The sequence below is a fragment of the Vigna radiata genome, chromosome 7, assembly GCF_000741045.1.
Source record: "Vigna radiata var. radiata cultivar VC1973A chromosome 7, Vradiata_ver6, whole genome shotgun sequence".
NCBI classification, from domain to species: domain Eukaryota; kingdom Viridiplantae; phylum Streptophyta; class Magnoliopsida; order Fabales; family Fabaceae; genus Vigna; species Vigna radiata.
In genome coordinates, this window is record NC_028357.1 from 28,513,006 (window position 1) to 28,532,788 (window position 19,783).

A 19,783-nucleotide genomic window follows, 5' to 3' on the forward strand; every position below is an offset into this window, starting at 1 on the left:
CCAGAATTTATCATCGGAAAAACGGGCGACCTTTTCATTCGACCAACCAAAGCATCTTGCAGAGTTTTGTCCAAGCAAGAAATTTTGAAAAAGGCCACTGTTTCTCAAACCATGAGATGAAATTGTAGCATGACGATCACAATGCAAAGAGTGTAAAGACTGACAGAATTATTCTATATCTACATCTTTGTAAGGTTTTTTTAGGAGGTAGGGGAGGTTCATAATGATTAGTTAGAATCAACTTCTGCCACATAATTTTGTTACAATGGACAAGTATGAGGTAATATTCATCCTAAAATCACCTACCTGACTACCAAAACCTTTGTCTATATAGCCAGACACATCCGCATAACGCATCCGCATCTCCATGCAATTTTAAGAATTTAGTGCGCAGTCTTCAAAATTAATAGTATACAATGAATATATATATATATATACAAGGGCAACTTCAAAAGAACTTGCAAATCAATTAAAGCATGGGACCGAATGATCATGTGTAATGCTTCTATCCTTGTTACTATTGTACTGTCTCTTCATATTTACATTGGCTCAGGCTGGATTTGCTCGAAGTCAAAAACTTCAAACATCAGACGCCTCACATCACGTTTACCATAAACAGCGTATGAAAGCCCGTGAAGGGCCTGTTGAACAGCCGTATTGACTGGGTATTTCAGTCTATAGCTGCGCTGATATGCGTCTTGAACCTCTTCGGAATATATAATAAAGTGGTGGAGATTTTTATACCTCAAATATCTTCCACAAAACTTGTTCATAAGAAACCTCCGGTGCTTATTTTGTAACCATGACCCTGGAGCATCTAAATGCTTCATCAACAATCTTTCAGCCATTACCAAATCCTGTCAAAATTCTCAAAAAGACAAATTATACTGTATGCAACGCAAAGACACGAGAAAATTTAAGTATGATATAAAGAGTTTCATTTCGATCAAATATTAATACCGTGAACAGAAAGATTAGTACCTGAATCTTTTGGCCAAGGTATTCTAATCTCTCGTAGCAAAATCGAGGATGATCAAATTTGTACTTCGATGGGTGCAAAAAACATAGCTGTGATTCAACAAGAAATTCAACAGCATTAACGGGGAATTGGGGAACCTTCAAGCTGATCTAGGAAGATTCTTGGTAAAATCCATTGAATATTTCTTAACTAAACTTAATTTTAATTAATGCTCAATATTTAGATGGTTTTGATATGATCTTCATTTTAATGAGGCGAACTCTGCGTAGACGAACCAAACACAGTGGACAAATTAAAAAATAAATAAAGCAGATAACAAACGATGGAAATTATTCACGCAGCAATAATTCATTATCAATTAATTATGATGTACCAATACTTCAGTACTGGTAATTCTTTTTCTATTTACTTCTGAATTACCACAGAATCACTGGCAAGTACCACAACAGGTTAAATAACAGTCCCACCACTCCAGACAACTTTAATTGTCATTAAACAACCTCATAGCCTTTGTAATATGAATATTGAACCCAAGGATGGGACAGTGGAAGCATGAATGGTTATTTATTTATTCAGAGGTGCATGAAAAGATATCCCCAACCCTCGGAAGTCAAGTCAAAGTTTATGTAATAGTCAGATCTGGAAAAATTAAAATCAGAATGAGAAGCAATAATAGAGATACCTGCAAACCAAGATCAAGCTCTATGTTTCTGGCTTTAGTAATTTCTGGAATTCTATCGGTCATTTTTAGTGGATATCCAAGGACTCGCATAATTTGAGGTTTGCAATCATAATCCCATATGTTTCCTCTAAACCGATGCATGCCTGGAGGAACACAAGCTCTGAAGAGCCGTGGATGTGCAAACAAGGCATCTGCAGGAGGCTGAATGCAGAGCAGTAAACATCATTGCTGTTCTCCAAATAATAACATAGTGCCAATTACATTGAACATCAGGGTTTTGCATGCACAACTGACAAAAGAGCAGAGAAACAATTTTGAATTTATTATGAAGCAAGATTAGGTCTGGCAAACATAGTTCAAAATATTTAGTTGCTTTTATGGTAGCTCTTTTAAAATAAATAATACTGTGCCAGAAGATTGTAGAACATGCCTTGTACGCAACCATATCCTGCCAGCTTATCTTGCCTTCAAACTCGGCAGATACATGATCTATATCTTCAAGTTGCCTACGCAATTTGGGCTGGCATTCCTCAGCATCTGGATCCATTCCAAAGACTTCAAAGAGAACACGATATACTTCTGGCATACCAAAACAGAGATAGATTGCTCCAAACAAAGCCCAAAATACAGACCTGCCATGATAGTAGTAAATAACACCATACATGAAGAAACAGACTATTGCCAGACATATGTTTCATTGATTAAGGTCGTTCTACAGTTTAACGGATTAAAATAACAAAAGAATATCCTCATGAATTACTAATGAGCAAATTTTTCTTCTCTTTCATAGATTTCCCTTTAACAGTATGCAACTCATATTTAATTATTACAATTTATGAATGAACAGCTTTGTCTCGAAAAGGAAGCTAGCATCAAAAGCAAAGGTCATTGTTCCCACAAACTCAGCCCATATTATGGAAGATTAGGCACATGGAGAAACACAATGCCGAGCTAGAGAGCAGGCCAAACATGCAAACATGTATGTCCAAATTTTGCAGGCAGGTTTTCAGTTAGAAGAAAAAATAATACCAACGAAATTTTCAAATCCAAATCCCTTTTGTTTTGAAGAATCAGGTTTCATTACTCATTTGATCACTATACTTAAAAAAAAAAAAATTCCCCTATAGCCCCTATAGTTGAAATATTATCTTTAAGTCCTTACACATACCAGTTTTAGACCCTTTTAGTCTCTGCACATATCAGTTTAACCCCTACGACAAGGACTTAAAAATTTTTCGGGGCTGGTGCATCAGCCGCATTCATATTCATGGATTGTGAGAAAACCGTGACTGCATTCTAAAACATTCCCTAACAGTAACACATGACAGAGGACCTCCCCTGTAACGAAGCCGTGCTTACGTTTTCTAAAATATATATTCCTTGAAAACGAGCATATCGTATTGTAAAGAAGCTACAACTACAATTCCTATCATGGACGACCATCAATTGCATCCTTAAAGTGGCACCCTCCTAAACAGATCCTAAAATTGGATTATATAAATAATCACTCAAGTATTAGAAATTATGTTATGTAGTCCTCAAGTAATGAAAAATTCTTCAAATTAGTCCTTAAAACATTAGTGAAATATATCAACATAAGAACCAAACGGATGGATATTCAATACTTTAAAAACTATCTATATAATTCATCACTTTATTTATTTAGGGGAGCGAGTGATATACTTGACAAAAATTATAATTGATGTTCATTCTAATGTAAAAGCATGAAGCAAGTTCAAATAAAAGCTAGATAAACGACAGTAAACAAAAACAGCTAGCATCGTCACAATCATCAGAAAAAGGGGAGCACGTTGATTGTACAGAAGAGTAACAAACAAGACACAAAAGAGGTTCTTACTTTACCGTTGCCTCCCTTTCCTTCCGGACCAACTTATCCATATCATCATATGGGAACACCAAATTGTGCAAGCTCGACGCTTTAATCCACTTGGGCATGTTCCTCTTCCCGATCAGCCCAAAAACACGCTCCCTGATGGAGGCAGGCGATTCCCTCGGATACCTCTGCAAGAAAAACTCGGCGAAGGCCAGCTCCAGCACGTACTGCCCCAGAAAGAAAAGTCTGGAGTGGCCGTACCGCACGTGCCGCACCTTGCTCCTCTGACTCGACTCGTGCTGAAACGCCAGGTACAAAAGCGTGTCAAGCTCTCTGGCGGGGTTGTTATCGTCGCCGAGCGTGTGGGAGGGCTCCAGCGGGTACCCTAGGGCCTGCTTCACTTCTAGCAGATGCTGCTCGATCCACGCCATGTCCCCGTGGTTGAGCTGAGTAAAGGGTAGGCACGAGCTCAACAAGGGGAAGGATTTAAGGGAGAGTTGAGGGCTGTTGAGCAACCTGTTGGCCAATCTTTTGTTGTCTAGTGGGGGCGTGAGGATGAGATTCCGCGGGGGCGTGCGTGGGGTTCGGCGGTAGGGTCGCTTGCGCTCCGCTAGCTCTTGGAGGAGGCGCTGGGGACTGTTCTTGGGAAGCTCCTGCGGCGGGTCTATGGCCACCGCCGAAATGCGGAGCGGAAGAAGTTGAGGGGGTGAGGTTTTGGGGAAGATTTGGATTTGGAGTGCAATGGGAGTGAGTGAGGAGGAGAAGGAGAAGGTGCGGGAGAGCGTGAAGGAAGAAGAAAGCTCCATTGATGTGATGAGATGCGATTCAGTGGTGGGTGAAGGTGAGGTGTAAACATTAGAATGAAGGTGTGGATCCGATAACATGGATTGTATTGTTAGATTGATTAAGGGTTTTGGGTTCGTGTTGATGGAGGGTTTTGAGATTCCAGGATGTAACTAATGGTTGGATTAGAGACAACGTGTCACTGTATAAATAATTTTTTTATTTATTATATTTTTTTCATTATCATCTCATTTAAAAATATTTGTTTTCCTATATATAAGGAATATTAATCTTATTTCTTGTCTTTATTTTTAAAAAATAAACCTTTATTTTTAATTTGTTAAGAATTAAGAATCCGTTTTATCCTTTTCTTTTTATCTCTAATTAACTGTTATAAATGAAAATTTGAAATTATTAATGAAAACAGTGATTTGTTTATTGGGAGTTATGAATTTAATAAAAATAATTCAATTGATCATTCACAAGTAAAAGAAAATAAAAACTTTTTTTTTCATTTGGTCTGTTTTTCTAGAACATTTTTAGACAAAATATTTTATAATTTTCAAACAAATGTATTTTCAGCTTCAATTTCTTTTTTTTAGTTTTCAATATAAGATATGAATACAAAGAAATAATACAAATATATCTATAATAAATAATACAAAGTGATAAAGAGCATAAATAGAAACTTGTCACAATCACAATTATTAAAAGAAAATTCAAAATGAAAATAAAAGAAAAAATTACTTAAAAAATCTAAAAGACTAAATTTATTAGTATTAATATTTTAATGTGTAATTTTATTTAAATTATACTTTAAAATTATTTTTATTTATGTTTATATTTTAAATATTTATTTTAAAATTAAAAATATAAATTATAAAAATATCTACGAATAATCATGCATATTCACATATATAAAATAATCCACGAGTAATTTCCCTGATATCCAAAAAATAATGAAACAATAATTTTTAGACATAACATATTAGATATAGGTACTATCTTAGTTCAATCCCACTTCTTGTAAAATGATATGTTAACTATTATTCTACTTTAGCCAATAATCAATGTGAGTTAAATTGCAATTATTTTTTCTTAGTTATGATCTTGTTTTAGGAGCTTCCCTTGTAAATAACAATTTAAAAAAAAAAAAAAAAAAACAAGCATTGTTACCATTCATCTAACCTAATTCATTTATAAAATTTCAGCTAAATCAAACGAATTCATTTCGTTTAAATTATAATTAAAAGACTAAGAACATACATTTTAATCCAACAAATCCTAAAAAAGTCATAATAACTTATAATTTCGAATACAAAAAAAAAATTATTTAGTACACTCAACATATATAAGTATGAAAAATATGAAATTACAAAAATATTAATTAATCACATTTTAAAAAAATATATATATTATTATCCGATTTCAAATGCTCAACACTCACATGAATAATCCACATTAAATGCATAAATAAGTTGTGGCATACTCAACTTTTTTTTCTTTATTACATTAATATCTCAACTTTGACCAAATTATTTATTTAAAAAATTATTATAAAAGATTTAATGAACAATTATATTAAGATAATCATATTTTAAAAAAATATATTATTATCCAATTTCAAATATTGAACACTCACATTAATAATCCATATTAAATGTATAAATAAGTTGTGGTCATATTCAAAACTTTTTTTTATTATGCTAATATATCAATTTTGCTTAATTTATTTATTTGAAAAGTTATTATAAAAGATCTAATAAACAATTAAATATGTTACGATAAGTTGTTACTTGTGGATTTATCCTTTAATTTATATTGCATGTATCATATGTATTGGAGAACATCTCGGTCACCTATGTCTAGACATCCCCGATCCTCATGGTATGAGTAATATTATGACGTTTTGGTCAATTACATATTGGCCAACCAAAACCGGCATATGAAAAGTAATGATTAAGTTGGCTAATCTAAAATCATGATTAAGGTATGATTAGCAAATTTATTAACTAAAGGTTAATCAAGGTAATTAGCCTCATGGATCCAGATAAAATATCCATAAACATAGTATAAATAACATAGTACACGAGGTACATACATTGATTACGTTTATTAATTATTGCATTTATTGTCATCATACACATTTGACTAACTTGAGCGTTGGAGTGTCTTTTGCAAGCACAACCTCTATACGGCTTGGAGAATACGAGTACCTTAGAGAGGACGAGTGCCTAAACATCCCATCATAAAGTGTTTGAAGTTCAAGTCTTTACAGAGTATTTTCAACAAGTACAAAAGTTTGTGTGGAAAAACATAGTGTGCTAGTACATAGTGTTGCATACCATTATCAATGATAATGGAAGACAATTATAGATAAAGATTTAGTTGAGTTCACATCAATTCAACATCAAACACATTGCAAGCTTGATAGAGCATCCCCAATCAAATAGACAAGCCGAGACTGTAAATAAAGTTATACTAATAAAGTTTAAAAAATAAAGTATACTCAACCAAAGCAAATGACTAGAAGATTTAGTAGAAGTTTTGTGGGCATACATTTCTCAATCTTCAATTAAAGAAACACCTTTTAAGCTAGTACACAATACTGATGCCATAATCCCAATGGAAATTGGAGAACCATCTCCTTAACAAGAACGATTTGATGAGGAGCGCAATGAAAATTGTCTCAACACAAATCTAGACTTACTGGTTGAAAAGTGAGAGAGAGCTTAAGCCTGTGAAATGTTAACCAAGAAAAGAGTAACTAGAAAATCCAATTATAAGTTACAGCTAAGAGCCTTTAAGAAGGGTGATCTAGTATAGCGCATGACTAGTAATGCCATGAAAAGTTATGACAAATTCTTTGCCAACTGGAAAGGACCTTTCCCAGTAGCTGAAGATGTTGGTAAGGGCTCTTATAGGCTAGAATGTTTGTCAGGACAACCTATATCTTACACTTGGAATGTAACACATTTGAAATTTTATTTCAGTTAAATGCTTGTAATAATTGAACACTTGTAACCTATAATGTACAATTTCACTACTCGATCTTTTTTCCTTAAGAAGGGTTTTTGACAGATAAGGTTTTAATCACTTGATCAATAAAATCAAAGGTTTCACCTATGTACATATGTATTTCAGACCTTCTTAGCTTGGAGAACTTTTTAGTCATCTATTAGTTCCCGGCCGGTTACCATGTCGATCTTAGTTGAACTCATTTATTAGTTTCCTATGACTACCATGTCGGTCCTAGCTGAACTCATCTAATAGTTCCCTGATGACTATCATGTTTGTCCTGGTTGAAGTCATATATTAGTTTCTTGTCGGCCACCAAGTGTGTTTCTGGTTGAACTCATTTCTTAGTTCCTTGTCGACTTCCTTGTCAGCTTTAGAGGAGCAAAATAACTGAGATTGTTTCTAACAAGAACTTCACAACGTCAATTCTATGATACTTAAGATTATTTTCATGATTTGTTGTGGTTATAATTATATTGGAACACAATTGTACTCAGCCCCATAAATGTTGGCCTTAACATTCACAAAATCTAGAAGAAATTATAAGTTATAAAAGGCAACAGAAAGAGACAACTACTGAAAGAAGACAATTTTCATTACATAGGCCCATAATGGACAAGTCAATACAAGCTTTGACCTTAATGTATCCAGCCAATTAAAAAAAAATAACAACAACAATTCATCATCTTTGAACATGAGATGAAGTTGTGGAAGAGAGTGAGTTTGGAACACAAGTGTATGGTTGTGAAGTTCCAAAAAAGCAAGAATAAGGGTGCCAAACTCACTCTCTTTCATAACTTCATCTCATACTCAGGTTACTTGAAAACCTTTACGTATATTGAGTTGAGCACCCTCCAACCCACCAAGGTCGTTGACCTTATCTCTAGAACTGCCAACCCAGGTGTCGAACTCAACCCTCAACTTCTTTATGTCCTTTCCTATACCACACTTCTTAGGAGGTTGGATCTTCTTAGCAGCACTTTGAGGTTGATATGTCCACCATATGAGCCATCAAGTTGGATACCCCTTTCTTCTTAGTTTCAACAACCATCTTGTTTCTTAGATTGCGGAAAACATATTCTTTATCCCTAACTTAACTTTGTGTTGAACCAAATCGACTTAACCCATGTCTAATATATCTAATAGTCAAATATATTAAATCAATCTAATTATATTTAATGTAATTGACAAAATAAATTTAATTTAAATTAGATTAAATATAAAAATCTAATTATAAATTAAAAATAATATAAATTATAGATTCAATATATTTTATTAAATCTAGATTGAATTTATGCTATATTTTAAAATAATCTGATACATACCTCTCATTAATTCTTCCCATTTCAATATCATTGTTTATTTTAAATTATTAAAACATTCATAATGTATTATCATGAATTAGTTATATTTAATTTACTTCTAACCTTTTTTTTTTTCGCGCTTCAGAATTATTTTTATTCACTGTTTGACTTTTACAAAATTCACAAAGTTCAAAAGAGCTATAGTGCTAGTTACTATGACGAGAGACAAAAGAACTCTTCTTATATTCTACTCATCTAGGAGTGCAATATAAACAAGAAATCTCTTACTCTCGTAGACGTCATTTCCCATTGTGTTATAATGCATATCAACTTCCACTTCTCATGTGGAAGAAAAAGAAAACAATATCCAACATAATATTAAATTTTTCCTTTACTAAAAGCTCGTAAAGAAGAGTAAAATCTTAATAAATTGTTTTTAATAATATCTTTCAACCTGTTAAGCCATTGGTTTTATTGTTTATTTACTAGCTAGTAAGAAAGAAGAGTGTTTCCTGCAGAAAAGTAGAGGCAACAAACTGAAGTAATTAATAGTTTGGTATGAACATTTTTGCAGTAATTTGATTTGATGATGGTGTAATAGTATATATATGCATGGTTATTGATTTGTCTGATAGCAGTGTAGATGACTGAGACCTACAAATTAATTTGGATCTCAGAGAGACACACCCCCATGCAAGCAAAACCGACAAGCATGGCTAACAACTTTAGGAGATGCACTTTTCATTTTGGTTTGTTGGTTAGTGGTTAACGAAGGTGTTGTAGGGCATGTTTTAATTTGTATGATTTATGTGATGCATTATTATTATTGTGCAATAATCCAAGGAAAAGGTCCATAGAAAAACTCATTCGGTTCTGACATGGATTTTTATGAATGATCTTTCTGTCCCGTGATGAGTCTGCATTCTAAAAGGGACCGTTATTGACCTATTATGCATGATGAGGGAGCAAGATCATGAATCTGCCTTTGATGGCTACGTGTGCTGCCTGTTCTTTATATCACCATTTTTCAGACCACCAATTCTTGCTCACCATATCTTATCACTGCCTCTGCAACAACACTATAACAGCACTGATCACAATGCTTGGATATTTTTTCACTATATATCCAAAACTGACCTCATCCAAGAGATTTATGATATATTCTTTCATACAGTTAGATCATATCTTTGAGTTTTATAAATAAGAAGCATTAATTAAGAGAAGAAATTGTACTAAAGTGGACCAGTTTTACTAGTTATTGATAAACATACTAATAATAAAATTATAGATCTATTTATGAAAATTATTGATAAAGGTAATTAACTTGATATGTTTGCAGTATTTAAACAAACAAATATAGCCAGATTTATTTATGAAAATAATTGAATGGTTTTGAGCAACCTCAGATAAAAAAGGACATTGGCGAAGGATGTGAGATTTATCCATGTTGGTGGTTCAACTCCAACCATTTTGTCCTTTGGCCATTACGAGAACTTTGTATGAACATGTATGTTTATTATGTTGAGAACCCCTTTTCTTTTGCCTGTATGTATGTACAATGTCATCCTGAATGGAAGATGAAGACTAATGTATTCGAAAAATTGTTGGAGTTGAAGGATTGAGTTTGGTCTGATAGGAAAGGCTTTTTGGCTTGGGACTTTCCATGTGGGGAAAGTGCTGACTACACGCCAACCAAAATCCAACTATCTCATCCTTCACACTCTTACTCACTTAAAAGCACACACCACACAACACACACCACACATCACAAACACAAACACAAACACAATCACAATCTCCATTCTAATATTTTGCTTCTCTTCTTACTCATTACTTCCAAAGTACAGCTCTTTCTCCTCCCTGTACTCTCAAAAAGGTCCATTTTCTTGCATGCAACAAGACCCTGCTTTGGGATTTCAAAAAAGTTAATTATTTCTTTCCCCTTATTATTGCCCACCACTTGTTCTTCTTCTGTTCGCTGTGAAGCTTCTCATTTCAGTATTATTTCACCCTTTTTCCCTCAACTTATATACTATATATAATTTAAGAGCTTTTACCCGTCTTAATGTTTTTCCTACCTTTCTTTCTGCTTCATCGTCAGTCATGAGGTAAAGAAACTATAGCGGCCGACATTTCTGCCTCTGACATTGGTCGATGGTGACAAGAGAAACCTACTGCAGCTAGCTAGCTGTTGCTGATTTTGTTTCTCAGGAGCTTATTCTAGCACCATGAACAGAGCAAGTGGATGGTATGTTTCTCATCTTCTAAATTCCTTCTTTGGTGGCTCTTTTAACAAATGTTTCCTCTTTCCTTTAAGTAACATACATTTGCTGATTGCTACCCTTAACATTTACTTAGATATAAAGAAAATTATTGGAAACTCTCCGACTTGAGCTATTTGATTGCAGGGCTTTTTCTCATGAGATTCCAAGTGATGTCACCGTAAAAGTTGGCGAAGTTTCGTTTTCCTTACATAAGGTACTGAACCAATTCAAACATAACCCTTTGCAAAAGACAATATTTAAGCTTGAGTTGATGGATTGAAATATAATTTGCAGTTTCCATTAGTTTCCAAGAGTGGTTACATAGAGAAACTGGTCTCGGCATCCAGTGGCGATGATGTTTCATTCATTGAACTGTATGATGTCCCTGGTGGAGCAGAAGCATTTGAACTGGCAACAAAATTTTGCTACGGGATAAACTTCGAGATTAGTGTTGAAAACATTGCAGACCTTCGATGCGTGGCAGAGTTTCTTGAGATGACAGAGGATTATTCAGTTGGAAATTTGGTGGGAAGGGCTGATTCTTACTTGAATGAAGTGGCACTGAAGACTATTTCTGGGGCTGTGTCTATCTTACACGTGTCAGAAAGGCTCCTTCCAATTGCGGAAAAAGCGAAAGTGGTGAGTCGATGCATAGATGCCATTGCGTTCATAGCCTCAAAGGAAACTCAATTGTGTTCATCTATGAGAAGTGACATTAGCAGTGATGGCATGGCATCTCACCAGAGGCCAGTAGTTCAATGGTGGGCTGAAGATTTCACAGTTCTCAGAATTGACATTTTTCAAAGAGTGGTAATTGCAATGTTGGCAAGAGGGTTTAAACAGTTTGCTCTTGGTCCCATCATTATGCTGTATGCACAGAAATCTCTACGAGGTTTGGTAAGACTATGACCCTTTACCCAAAAATATGGAAAACATCCAAATAAACATGGTTTTATGTATTGACTCAGTGCCAAGAAAAGATTCATTTTTGTGATAACTGTTAAGAAATAATTGTTTCAAATACAAAATCATTTTTCATTCAGTCACTTATTATCACTAATAACAAGTTTATTAAATTTTATAACAATCATTTTCGAAGTTATGTTTAAAATAATTTCTGATTGATTAATATTATTGACAGTACACTGAGTTCAGCATTCACGCATTCTCAGTATACAAAATTTTACAGTGGCAAACAATCAGAAATTAGTGTTGATGTGACTTTTATGATAATTATTATAAGAACTCAAGAATCGGATATGATGGTTTAAGATTACAAGTTTCATAGCCTAAAACGATATACATAAAGGTAAAACGTAGTTTTATGATTGATTATAACAAATAACAGCGATTAATCATCACAAGTAATCAAAATGCAGAATGATTCATGAAAATTTCTTGTTGTGGAGCAGGAGATATTTGGAAAGGGTAGGAAGAAGATAGAAATTGAGGCACAAGAGGAACACGAGAAGAGGGTTGTTTTAGAAACATTAGTGAGCCTTCTGCCAAGGGAGAAGAATGCAATGTCAGTGAGCTTTCTTTCTATGTTGCTTCGGGCTGCCATATATCTGGAGACTACGGTTGCTTGCAGGCTTGATTTGGAAAAGAGGATGGCCCTGCAGCTAGGACAGGCTGTTTTAGATGATCTTCTCATTCCTTCTTATTCCTTCGCTGGGGACACATTGTTTGATGTAGATACAGTGCAGCGAATCATGATGAATTACCTACAATCTGAAGATGAAAAACATTCAGCCTATAATGCAGATGATGAATATTTTTCTCCTTCCCAAAGTGATATTTATGGGATTGGAAAGCTAATGGAGAACTACCTGGCTGAAGTAGCCACCGACAGAAATTTAGTTGTTTCAAAATTCATCACTCTTGCTGAACTAATTCCTCAACAATCAAGATCTACAGATGATGGGATGTATAGGGCCATAGACATATATCTTAAGGTACGCTTCCAAACCCATGTGGCTGTATCTTCTTTTGGGGTAACTTTTTGGCTGAAACTTGGTACTACATATTAAATTAGTCATCACTGCTAATAGAAACTTCTTTCCTCCTATTGGTATAACTTATATAAATTGGATTACTTAACTATACACACAAAATAGGTCATGCATGTGTTGAAATATTAATCATTAAGTGAGTATGTTTGGTCATGAGTCAGTGACCTATAGTATGTTTGGATGCACAGTGAAACCATGGGGATGTTTCGTTTTGCCACCATATCTCTTTGTAGCTTTAAGGTTATCATTTTTGTGTCATGATAAAAGCTCTCTACGGTCGCTTTTATGTCTTTCAGTTATTTGAGGTGAATTCTTGCAACCTAACTTAGAAAGTGTATTTCCAAACACATGTTTTATCCTTACTCATTTTAAGGAGTCAAATCCATCTTTTGTGGTGTACTCAGATTACCTGTCTCTCTTTCGGGTCTTAATAAAACTTTATTTGCATAATGATGATACTTTAATTGGAGAGACATGGAAGGAGATCGAAATCTGAGACAGATTACTTCATTCCCTTTTGGTAGAACACGCACTCGAGATCACATTTTGTACTTTTACTATTTTTCAAAGCCAAAATCAGATTCCTCTTCTAGAAGGCATATAGACTGAGGTTTTACGACATTTGAATTGGCTTTAGATTCTGATGTCACCACATATATTAAACTTACAACAATAATCTAATGTTATCAATTTTATAAAGCATCATAGATTGCTGGTGGTAAAGTAAAAATTTGCAAATCTCAGGCTCATCCAATTCTAAGCGACACTGAGAAAAAGAAAGTCTGCAGCGTGATGGATTGCCAGAAGTTATCACGAGATGCCTGTGCTCACGCAGCTCAAAACGACAGGCTTCCCGTTCAAACCGTGGTTCAAATTCTCTACTATGAACAACAACGTCTTCGCGATTCCATGGATGGTACTGTTGGTTGGGATTCTCCTAATAATTTTCGTGACAAGGCGAATCTATCCCCCAACGAGCTTAATCCAATGTCAAACGAATTCTCCAACTTACGAAGAGAAAACGAAGAGCTGAAACTAGAGATAGTGAAGTTGAGAATGAAACTAAAAGAGATCGAAATATCTTCCCTTAGATCAGCATCAAGCAGTCCTGTAATATACGGTTCACCCTCCGCTGATAAGCCTCCTCTCCCTCGAAAATCGTTCATCAACTCAGTGTCTAAAAAACTTGGACGTCTTTCTCCTTTTTCACGTGGCGGTGCAACCTCCAACCCTCTCAAAGGTCGCGTAAAACCTGACAAAAATCGACGCCATTCTATATCCTAGTATGCTGGGTACAAGTTCTTTGTTCTCAGAGGCTTAATGTATACAGGGCTAGTTTTACTTCACTGTTATACTCGTGAAGATTAAATTTTCATGATCCTTACGTCCAAGAACTTTAATGTGTAATTTGTAAAGGGTGGTGAAAAGTAATACCGAGTTTCTTATTGATTGCTTGCGTTGCAGCCCAGTGACTACATGAATGCTCTATGATTCCAGAAGAATAATAAAATCAATAATTTATCATCTGGTATCATCGGAAAAGATAATTTTTGTTCTAATCAACATGTGCATATAACATAAATCTGTATAGAATCTTACATACCATCATCGCTACTTTTTGCAGTTATGTATGAATCAACTCCTGTAGAGTTATGCGTTATGTTGAATACCCAGAAAAAAAAAAAAAAAACTTTTATTCATTCGCAAATGCCAAATGAAGTTGTAAATTTTGTTCTGTTCCATTTAAAAGTGCATAGCTTCTTGCTGAAGATTCCAATGTTAATAGTTCTGTGTCTGTGGTCAACTAGAAAGGGAGGAACGAAAATTATCCGTGTTTTGGGGACAATTTCAGCAAAGGGTTTAGTGGTGTAAAGATGAGGGAAGTACAATTTTATAAAATTTCTAAACGAGTTAATGGTATAAAGAAAAATGATATTAGGCGGGTCAACTTGGAACAGTACAGCGACATAGACACTACATCTTTCCAACGACCTTAAGATCCCTGGAAGAACACAGCATCTGATAACAGCAGTTAGTGGGGTCTGTCTGTCTTTGAATTATTGAGACCTTGGGATAAAAGCTTGGTAATACGGTTCAAGTGACAGCCAAGCAATGTCCGTGCTGATGTTTGAGCCTAATCATGTAAAGAAAGGAGATCATGGTTTGGATTGGATTCATGCATATTCTAAAGGCACCAAACATAGCTATAAGTTATACATATTTCGGGACAGACCTAACGTAAGTATGTCAATGGATGTTTAAATATTAGCTGGAGAATCTGATGTCCATCCCATGGCAGACAGGATTTAGATCTCCAACTTCTTGTTGGCTTCCAAGTTGTGTGCGGTGTGTGATGGATAAGTGGAAAATGAATCACAATGGGGAGAGAGAGAAAGCATCGTTTGCCTACTTAATGCGTTCAGGGAAGTAAACAACAACATTGTCAAAAGAATCCTTTTTGCTTTCTACTCTTACCCAAAACTTGAATTGTTTTTGTTCTGTGCCCCTCCTATATTCAATTCAATTCCAATAACTAAGACTTGAGATATGCCACCACGACCTTCCAGCTGCCCAAATACACTGAATTATAGATTTGTAAGATTTGTGAGAAACTTGTGTAGGAAAGGCCAAGATGACATAAATAGGCCTAATAGGGCTTGATGTATTGCTATCTAATTTCTAACTTCTACCCTCCATTCCTATTCTTCACTTGAACATTAGAACATTTGCAGATACACCTTGAGACATTGACAATGCCAATTTCGGAATTGACTCATTTGGAGATTCCGTTTGAATATTTTGTTCTAGAGAACTGGTTGTGTTGTGAACAGTTTTTATGCTAGCTGCAAAGAACCATCCACTGTCGTCTGAGGTTTGAAGGGTTTTGACTCCTTCAGAAATAAGATTTATTGTGAGTGGTATCGGGAATGAACTACAGCGGCCTGATATTGTAGTAAAACACTGCTGGGGTCAGTTGCTTCAGAGAGATGATTTTAAGGAAAATTGGTATCGAGAAGTTCTTTGTTGAAAGATTGAACGTGGAGGTGGGAATCTAATTAAAATGAAAAATCTCAGCGTTTCTAAGAAAGTGATATTTAATTCATCTAGTTGTCCTCCATTAATGTATGAAAGGATGTTTGCATGGCTTTTAGTGGGAAGGAACGCGAGTAAGTGCAGGACCAGAGAAATATGAGTGGCATGTGACTTGTGAATAGTAATGGGTTTGGGCATCAGGGAAAAAATTGATCTTACGATAGACACATCAAATCCCACCACATTCAATAATTCGGCTGAACATTCAACACAAACATCATCCACAAAAGTTAGTCTTAACTCATGAAACATAAACATAAAATATATCACATTGACCACAGATTTTTCTTTTCAAGTCATGTTCAGATTCAACACTTGAAAAAGCCAAGGTGACTGTTTTAATCTCTCTTGTCTTAATTGTTCTTCTACATCAAAACTGTTTCTAATTCCACTTTGGCACCCTGGGTTTGAACCGGGCATCTGGACAAGGCGAATTATGCTTCCACTTGATTCTTCTCTTGTGGTATGACTGCCATGACATCTTGTCTTGTTTATACGGCTTGATCCACTAGAAGAAGAAGACAAGCTGTGTCCTGAATCTGAAGTTAGTGGTGTCTCGACTTTCTTCCTACGGTTGTAACTTGAGGGGCCTAATGTTAGCTCAATCTCAGTCTCATCTATGATCTCTAGCACCCCATCTTCTGATTCTGCAATGTGCTCCTCTGCTGGCCGTTCAAGGTCAAATTTCATTTGAGGCTTTTCTTGTGCTCCTTTATGAGTTAAACTAATCGCATTCTTGAAGTACCACTCTTCTTCGCTTACTTCAACACCTCTTCTGGATTCCATATTTTGCATCAGTATCTTCTGAATTCGGTACAAACGATGTAGTTCATATACCTGTTAAAAACATTCTCAGGATTTTAAGGCTCTAGTATTCATGATAGAAGAAGATATCCTGAAGGAATAGAAAGAGAAGTACCTGCTCTTTGAAGGTTTCTTCGTGTTTTAACATGGCCATCCTCATGTATTCTTTGTCGCAGGACCTAACAAGCTTCTCCATCGGTAATCTACTTAGCCTCTGAGTAAAAGAACTTTGAACGAGTGCTACACAGTTAAGTCTTCTTCGTAGGAAATTTGAACTCAGACTTGTATCTTCATTCCTTCATTAAGTTATATATCACTGATGAGTTTAAGTGATGTAGTTGATAGATGAAAAGCTTTTATATAGAAAACAGGATGTTTCATAAAAAAGAAATGGTTGCAATGGCCTTCAGACCTAATACAAAATGATAGCATCAACTTCCTTTTAGTATAATTTGTCTGTTCCCTTGCTTGCTCTCCTTTCAAAACTTTGGACCACATTCGACTGAACCCCAGCAAAAAAAAAAAAGAAATATCTCCCGACACCTTTATCAGTTGAATTTTCCTTCCATAATTACAACTCCTCATTCATACACACGCATGATGTCATTATTCATGTTATCCGTTCAATTATTGCAATATTTAAATTAACGACCAAGGAGACATTTTTCTCTTCTTTTCATATGCCCAGATTAAAAAGAATGCTTGAAGAGGCAATATCATTATAGTTAGGGCCATAAGGAAGCCCATTTACTTGTTTTTTAACCCTTGAACTTTCCTTCCTCAGTTTCTCTCTCATTCACGGAATGTGTACCATAATTTTGTTTGTAATAATTAGTTTTTCCCTTGTTAAACTATCTGCAGACATCCATCCCTATTACTCTGGATATTTAAAAGCGTGGATGATTTAGGCTACGCTTTTGTTTGGGTAATCTTTTAGAAGGTACTATACCTCTCCACATTGACCCGGCAAGACGCAAAGCATATTCCTCATCTCTCAATTTCTTCAGGATTCAACATTTTTTTGTTTTGTTCTCTACAATCTAACATCACAATCTGACATTAAATTATCACACTAATGACAATATATAAATTTTGAACACATTAATATAATCATCTTCAATTCTCAACAATAGAAAAACTTTGTAGCACCCTCTCATGAAAGTTATGCAAATCCAGTCCCATAGCCTAAAATACGCAACAATGACACAAAATTTACTTGCAAAAAGGGAAGTAGAGGGGCATGCAACAGTTTAAAAAATCAGTTTGTAAATATATCAACAATACTAAACTGATTTTGGTTTTGAGAATCTTCCTAGAATCAAACACAAGTTCAAATAAGAAATAACTGAATTTCCAACGCAAAAGATTATAACTTCTAACCTGCTAGAATTGTATGAGCCGAGGGCACCGAAAATTTGTTCTGAAGAAGAAGACGAGAGAACAAAAGGGGATCTCAGAAGGAAAGGCGAGAAATTGAAGGCAAGTTAAGGGACAGGACAAGGGTGAGTTAATTTGATGAAGACTCTGCTAATCTGCTAATCTGCTCTCATATTCCCCATCAGGGTGGTCAGTACATACTGTTGGGGATTAAATAGAAGAATACAATGTAACAGAAGTGTTGTGGAATTTAAGATTCTCTCTTGAAGACACGGAAATCGAGGCGCTATTGCATGAGGGTAGAGGCATGCGAAAGAAATCCCAGTGCCTTGACCAATGTGATTGAAGTTTTGTGGAGGAGATGCCTGAGACAGGTCCAGCAATGCAGATATATTAAAGAAAGGAGAAGAAATAAAGAAATACATGTATTATTAGCACTAATTTAAAACTATATAATTGTTGAGGATCACAAGGCCTTGGTTTGCTCAAGACAAATCATGAACAGAACAGCATAGGCTGCTGAGGTGAATCACATGCACCTAAAATTTCTACATCATAAAATAGTTGTCTGAAAATGCAGATTAATTAGAGTATTATGTATGTATGTATTATTGTATAATTGAAGCGTGCCTATGAGGTAGAGAAGGAGGTTAAGGTGGCATGTTGTGTGCCGCCGACAGATGGATCCTGACCGTACGATGAATGGGTATCTCTGGTAGTTGTCGGAGGTAGAAACTGCCCTGAGGATCTCAAATCCAAGCATTGGTGTTGAGTTTTGGGTGATTAAAAAAATAAAAGGGGACAAAAAATCATGGGTTTATCCCTTCCTTAATTCTTTTGTTGGGGGGGAGCAAACAGTGAATGATGAATGATGGATGTTTCGTACCTGTACTATGGGAAAATAGATGCAATATTTGATGGGTTTTTGGCAATGATTATACAAGTTAACTGGTCATGTGGGTAGTATGTTTTTGTTAATAATGTAATATGATGTAAGTGATTGCATGGTTGTGGTGAGTTTATAGATTTTTATTTACAAATGGATGTGCATACGTTACGGGTATAGATGTACGGTAATCCATGTAATAACGTTGATCGATGTGTACCGTGGTCTTTGTGAAGATGACCACACACATGGTTGTGAGGCATAGCTTGTGTCTGTTTTGGCAATGTTGATAATAAATAATATTTGAAAAATGATTAATAAAAGAGAGGGAGGGAAATGGAAGCACGCGTTGCCGGGGGTAGAAGCTGCATTCTTATGGGTTGGTGGGTCCTTTCAGTTTGGATAAAAGCCTGGGCTTCCCTCATTCTTTCAATCACACCAACCAACCTATATGTCACATGCCTAACCTTTTTAAACTAACCTCTTAGATCCACTCAATTCTTATTAATATAATCACCATCTGCCAAAATTTTAAAATATCTTTCCTAAAATATAATTAAATGCTATCAAATAAACCTTTGAAGAATATAGATGGTAAGACTTTTTGAAACAAATAAAAACACCTCACAAAAGCTCTACTAAGCACAAAACTAAATAGAAAAATAAAACACCCAAAAGAGTTGCAGCCTCTTGATAGCATTAACACATCTCCATCAAATTTCACAATGTAAATCCAAGTTTTATATG

General features: G+C 35.2%; 3 protein-coding genes across 6 annotated transcripts; 1 reads left to right on the forward strand and 2 right to left on the reverse strand.

Annotated features, from left to right (window-relative positions):
- Positions 1 to 396: 396 nt before the first annotated feature.
- On the reverse strand, positions 397 to 4,423 carry LOC106769491 (ribonuclease III domain-containing protein RNC1, chloroplastic). Its single transcript, XM_014655130.2, has 5 exons — positions 3,520 to 4,423; positions 2,092 to 2,293; positions 1,662 to 1,862; positions 982 to 1,068; positions 397 to 857 (listed from the first exon to the last, which is right to left on the reverse strand). The coding sequence occupies exons 1-5, from the start codon at positions 4,377 to 4,379 to the stop codon at positions 540 to 542; spliced, it is 1,668 nt and encodes a 555-aa protein (XP_014510616.1). The 5' UTR covers positions 4,380 to 4,423; the 3' UTR covers positions 397 to 539.
- A 5,790-nt stretch (positions 4,424 to 10,213) lies between these two features.
- On the forward strand, positions 10,214 to 14,400 carry LOC106769351 (BTB/POZ domain-containing protein At5g67385). Of its 3 annotated transcripts, none has more exons than XM_014654945.2 (6): positions 10,214 to 10,598; positions 10,702 to 10,848; positions 11,009 to 11,078; positions 11,159 to 11,761; positions 12,277 to 12,819; positions 13,621 to 14,400. In XM_014654945.2, exons 2-6 carry the CDS (start codon positions 10,829 to 10,831, stop codon positions 14,158 to 14,160), a joined length of 1,776 nt encoding a protein of 591 aa, XP_014510431.1. In that variant the 5' UTR covers positions 10,214 to 10,598; positions 10,702 to 10,828; the 3' UTR covers positions 14,161 to 14,400. The 3 variants fall into 3 exon arrangements, with proteins under 3 accessions (XP_014510431.1, XP_014510432.1, XP_014510433.1); XM_014654946.2 differs by having other exon boundaries at positions 10,214 to 10,524; XM_014654947.2 differs by having other exon boundaries at positions 10,214 to 10,476.
- A 1,730-nt stretch (positions 14,401 to 16,130) lies between these two features.
- On the reverse strand, positions 16,131 to 18,678 carry LOC106765681. 2 transcript variants are annotated; one of them, XM_014650377.2, is made up of 4 exons: positions 18,154 to 18,678; positions 17,723 to 17,813; positions 16,889 to 17,069; positions 16,131 to 16,806 (listed from the first exon to the last, which is right to left on the reverse strand). In XM_014650377.2, the coding sequence occupies exons 3-4, from the start codon at positions 16,967 to 16,969 to the stop codon at positions 16,261 to 16,263; spliced, it is 627 nt and encodes a 208-aa protein (XP_014505863.1). In that variant the 5' UTR covers positions 16,970 to 17,069; positions 17,723 to 17,813; positions 18,154 to 18,678; the 3' UTR covers positions 16,131 to 16,260. The 2 variants fall into 2 exon arrangements, with proteins under 2 accessions (XP_014505863.1, XP_014505862.1); XM_014650376.2 differs by lacking the exon at positions 17,723 to 17,813 and having other exon boundaries at positions 18,154 to 18,677.
- Positions 18,679 to 19,783: the final 1,105 nt, after the last annotated feature.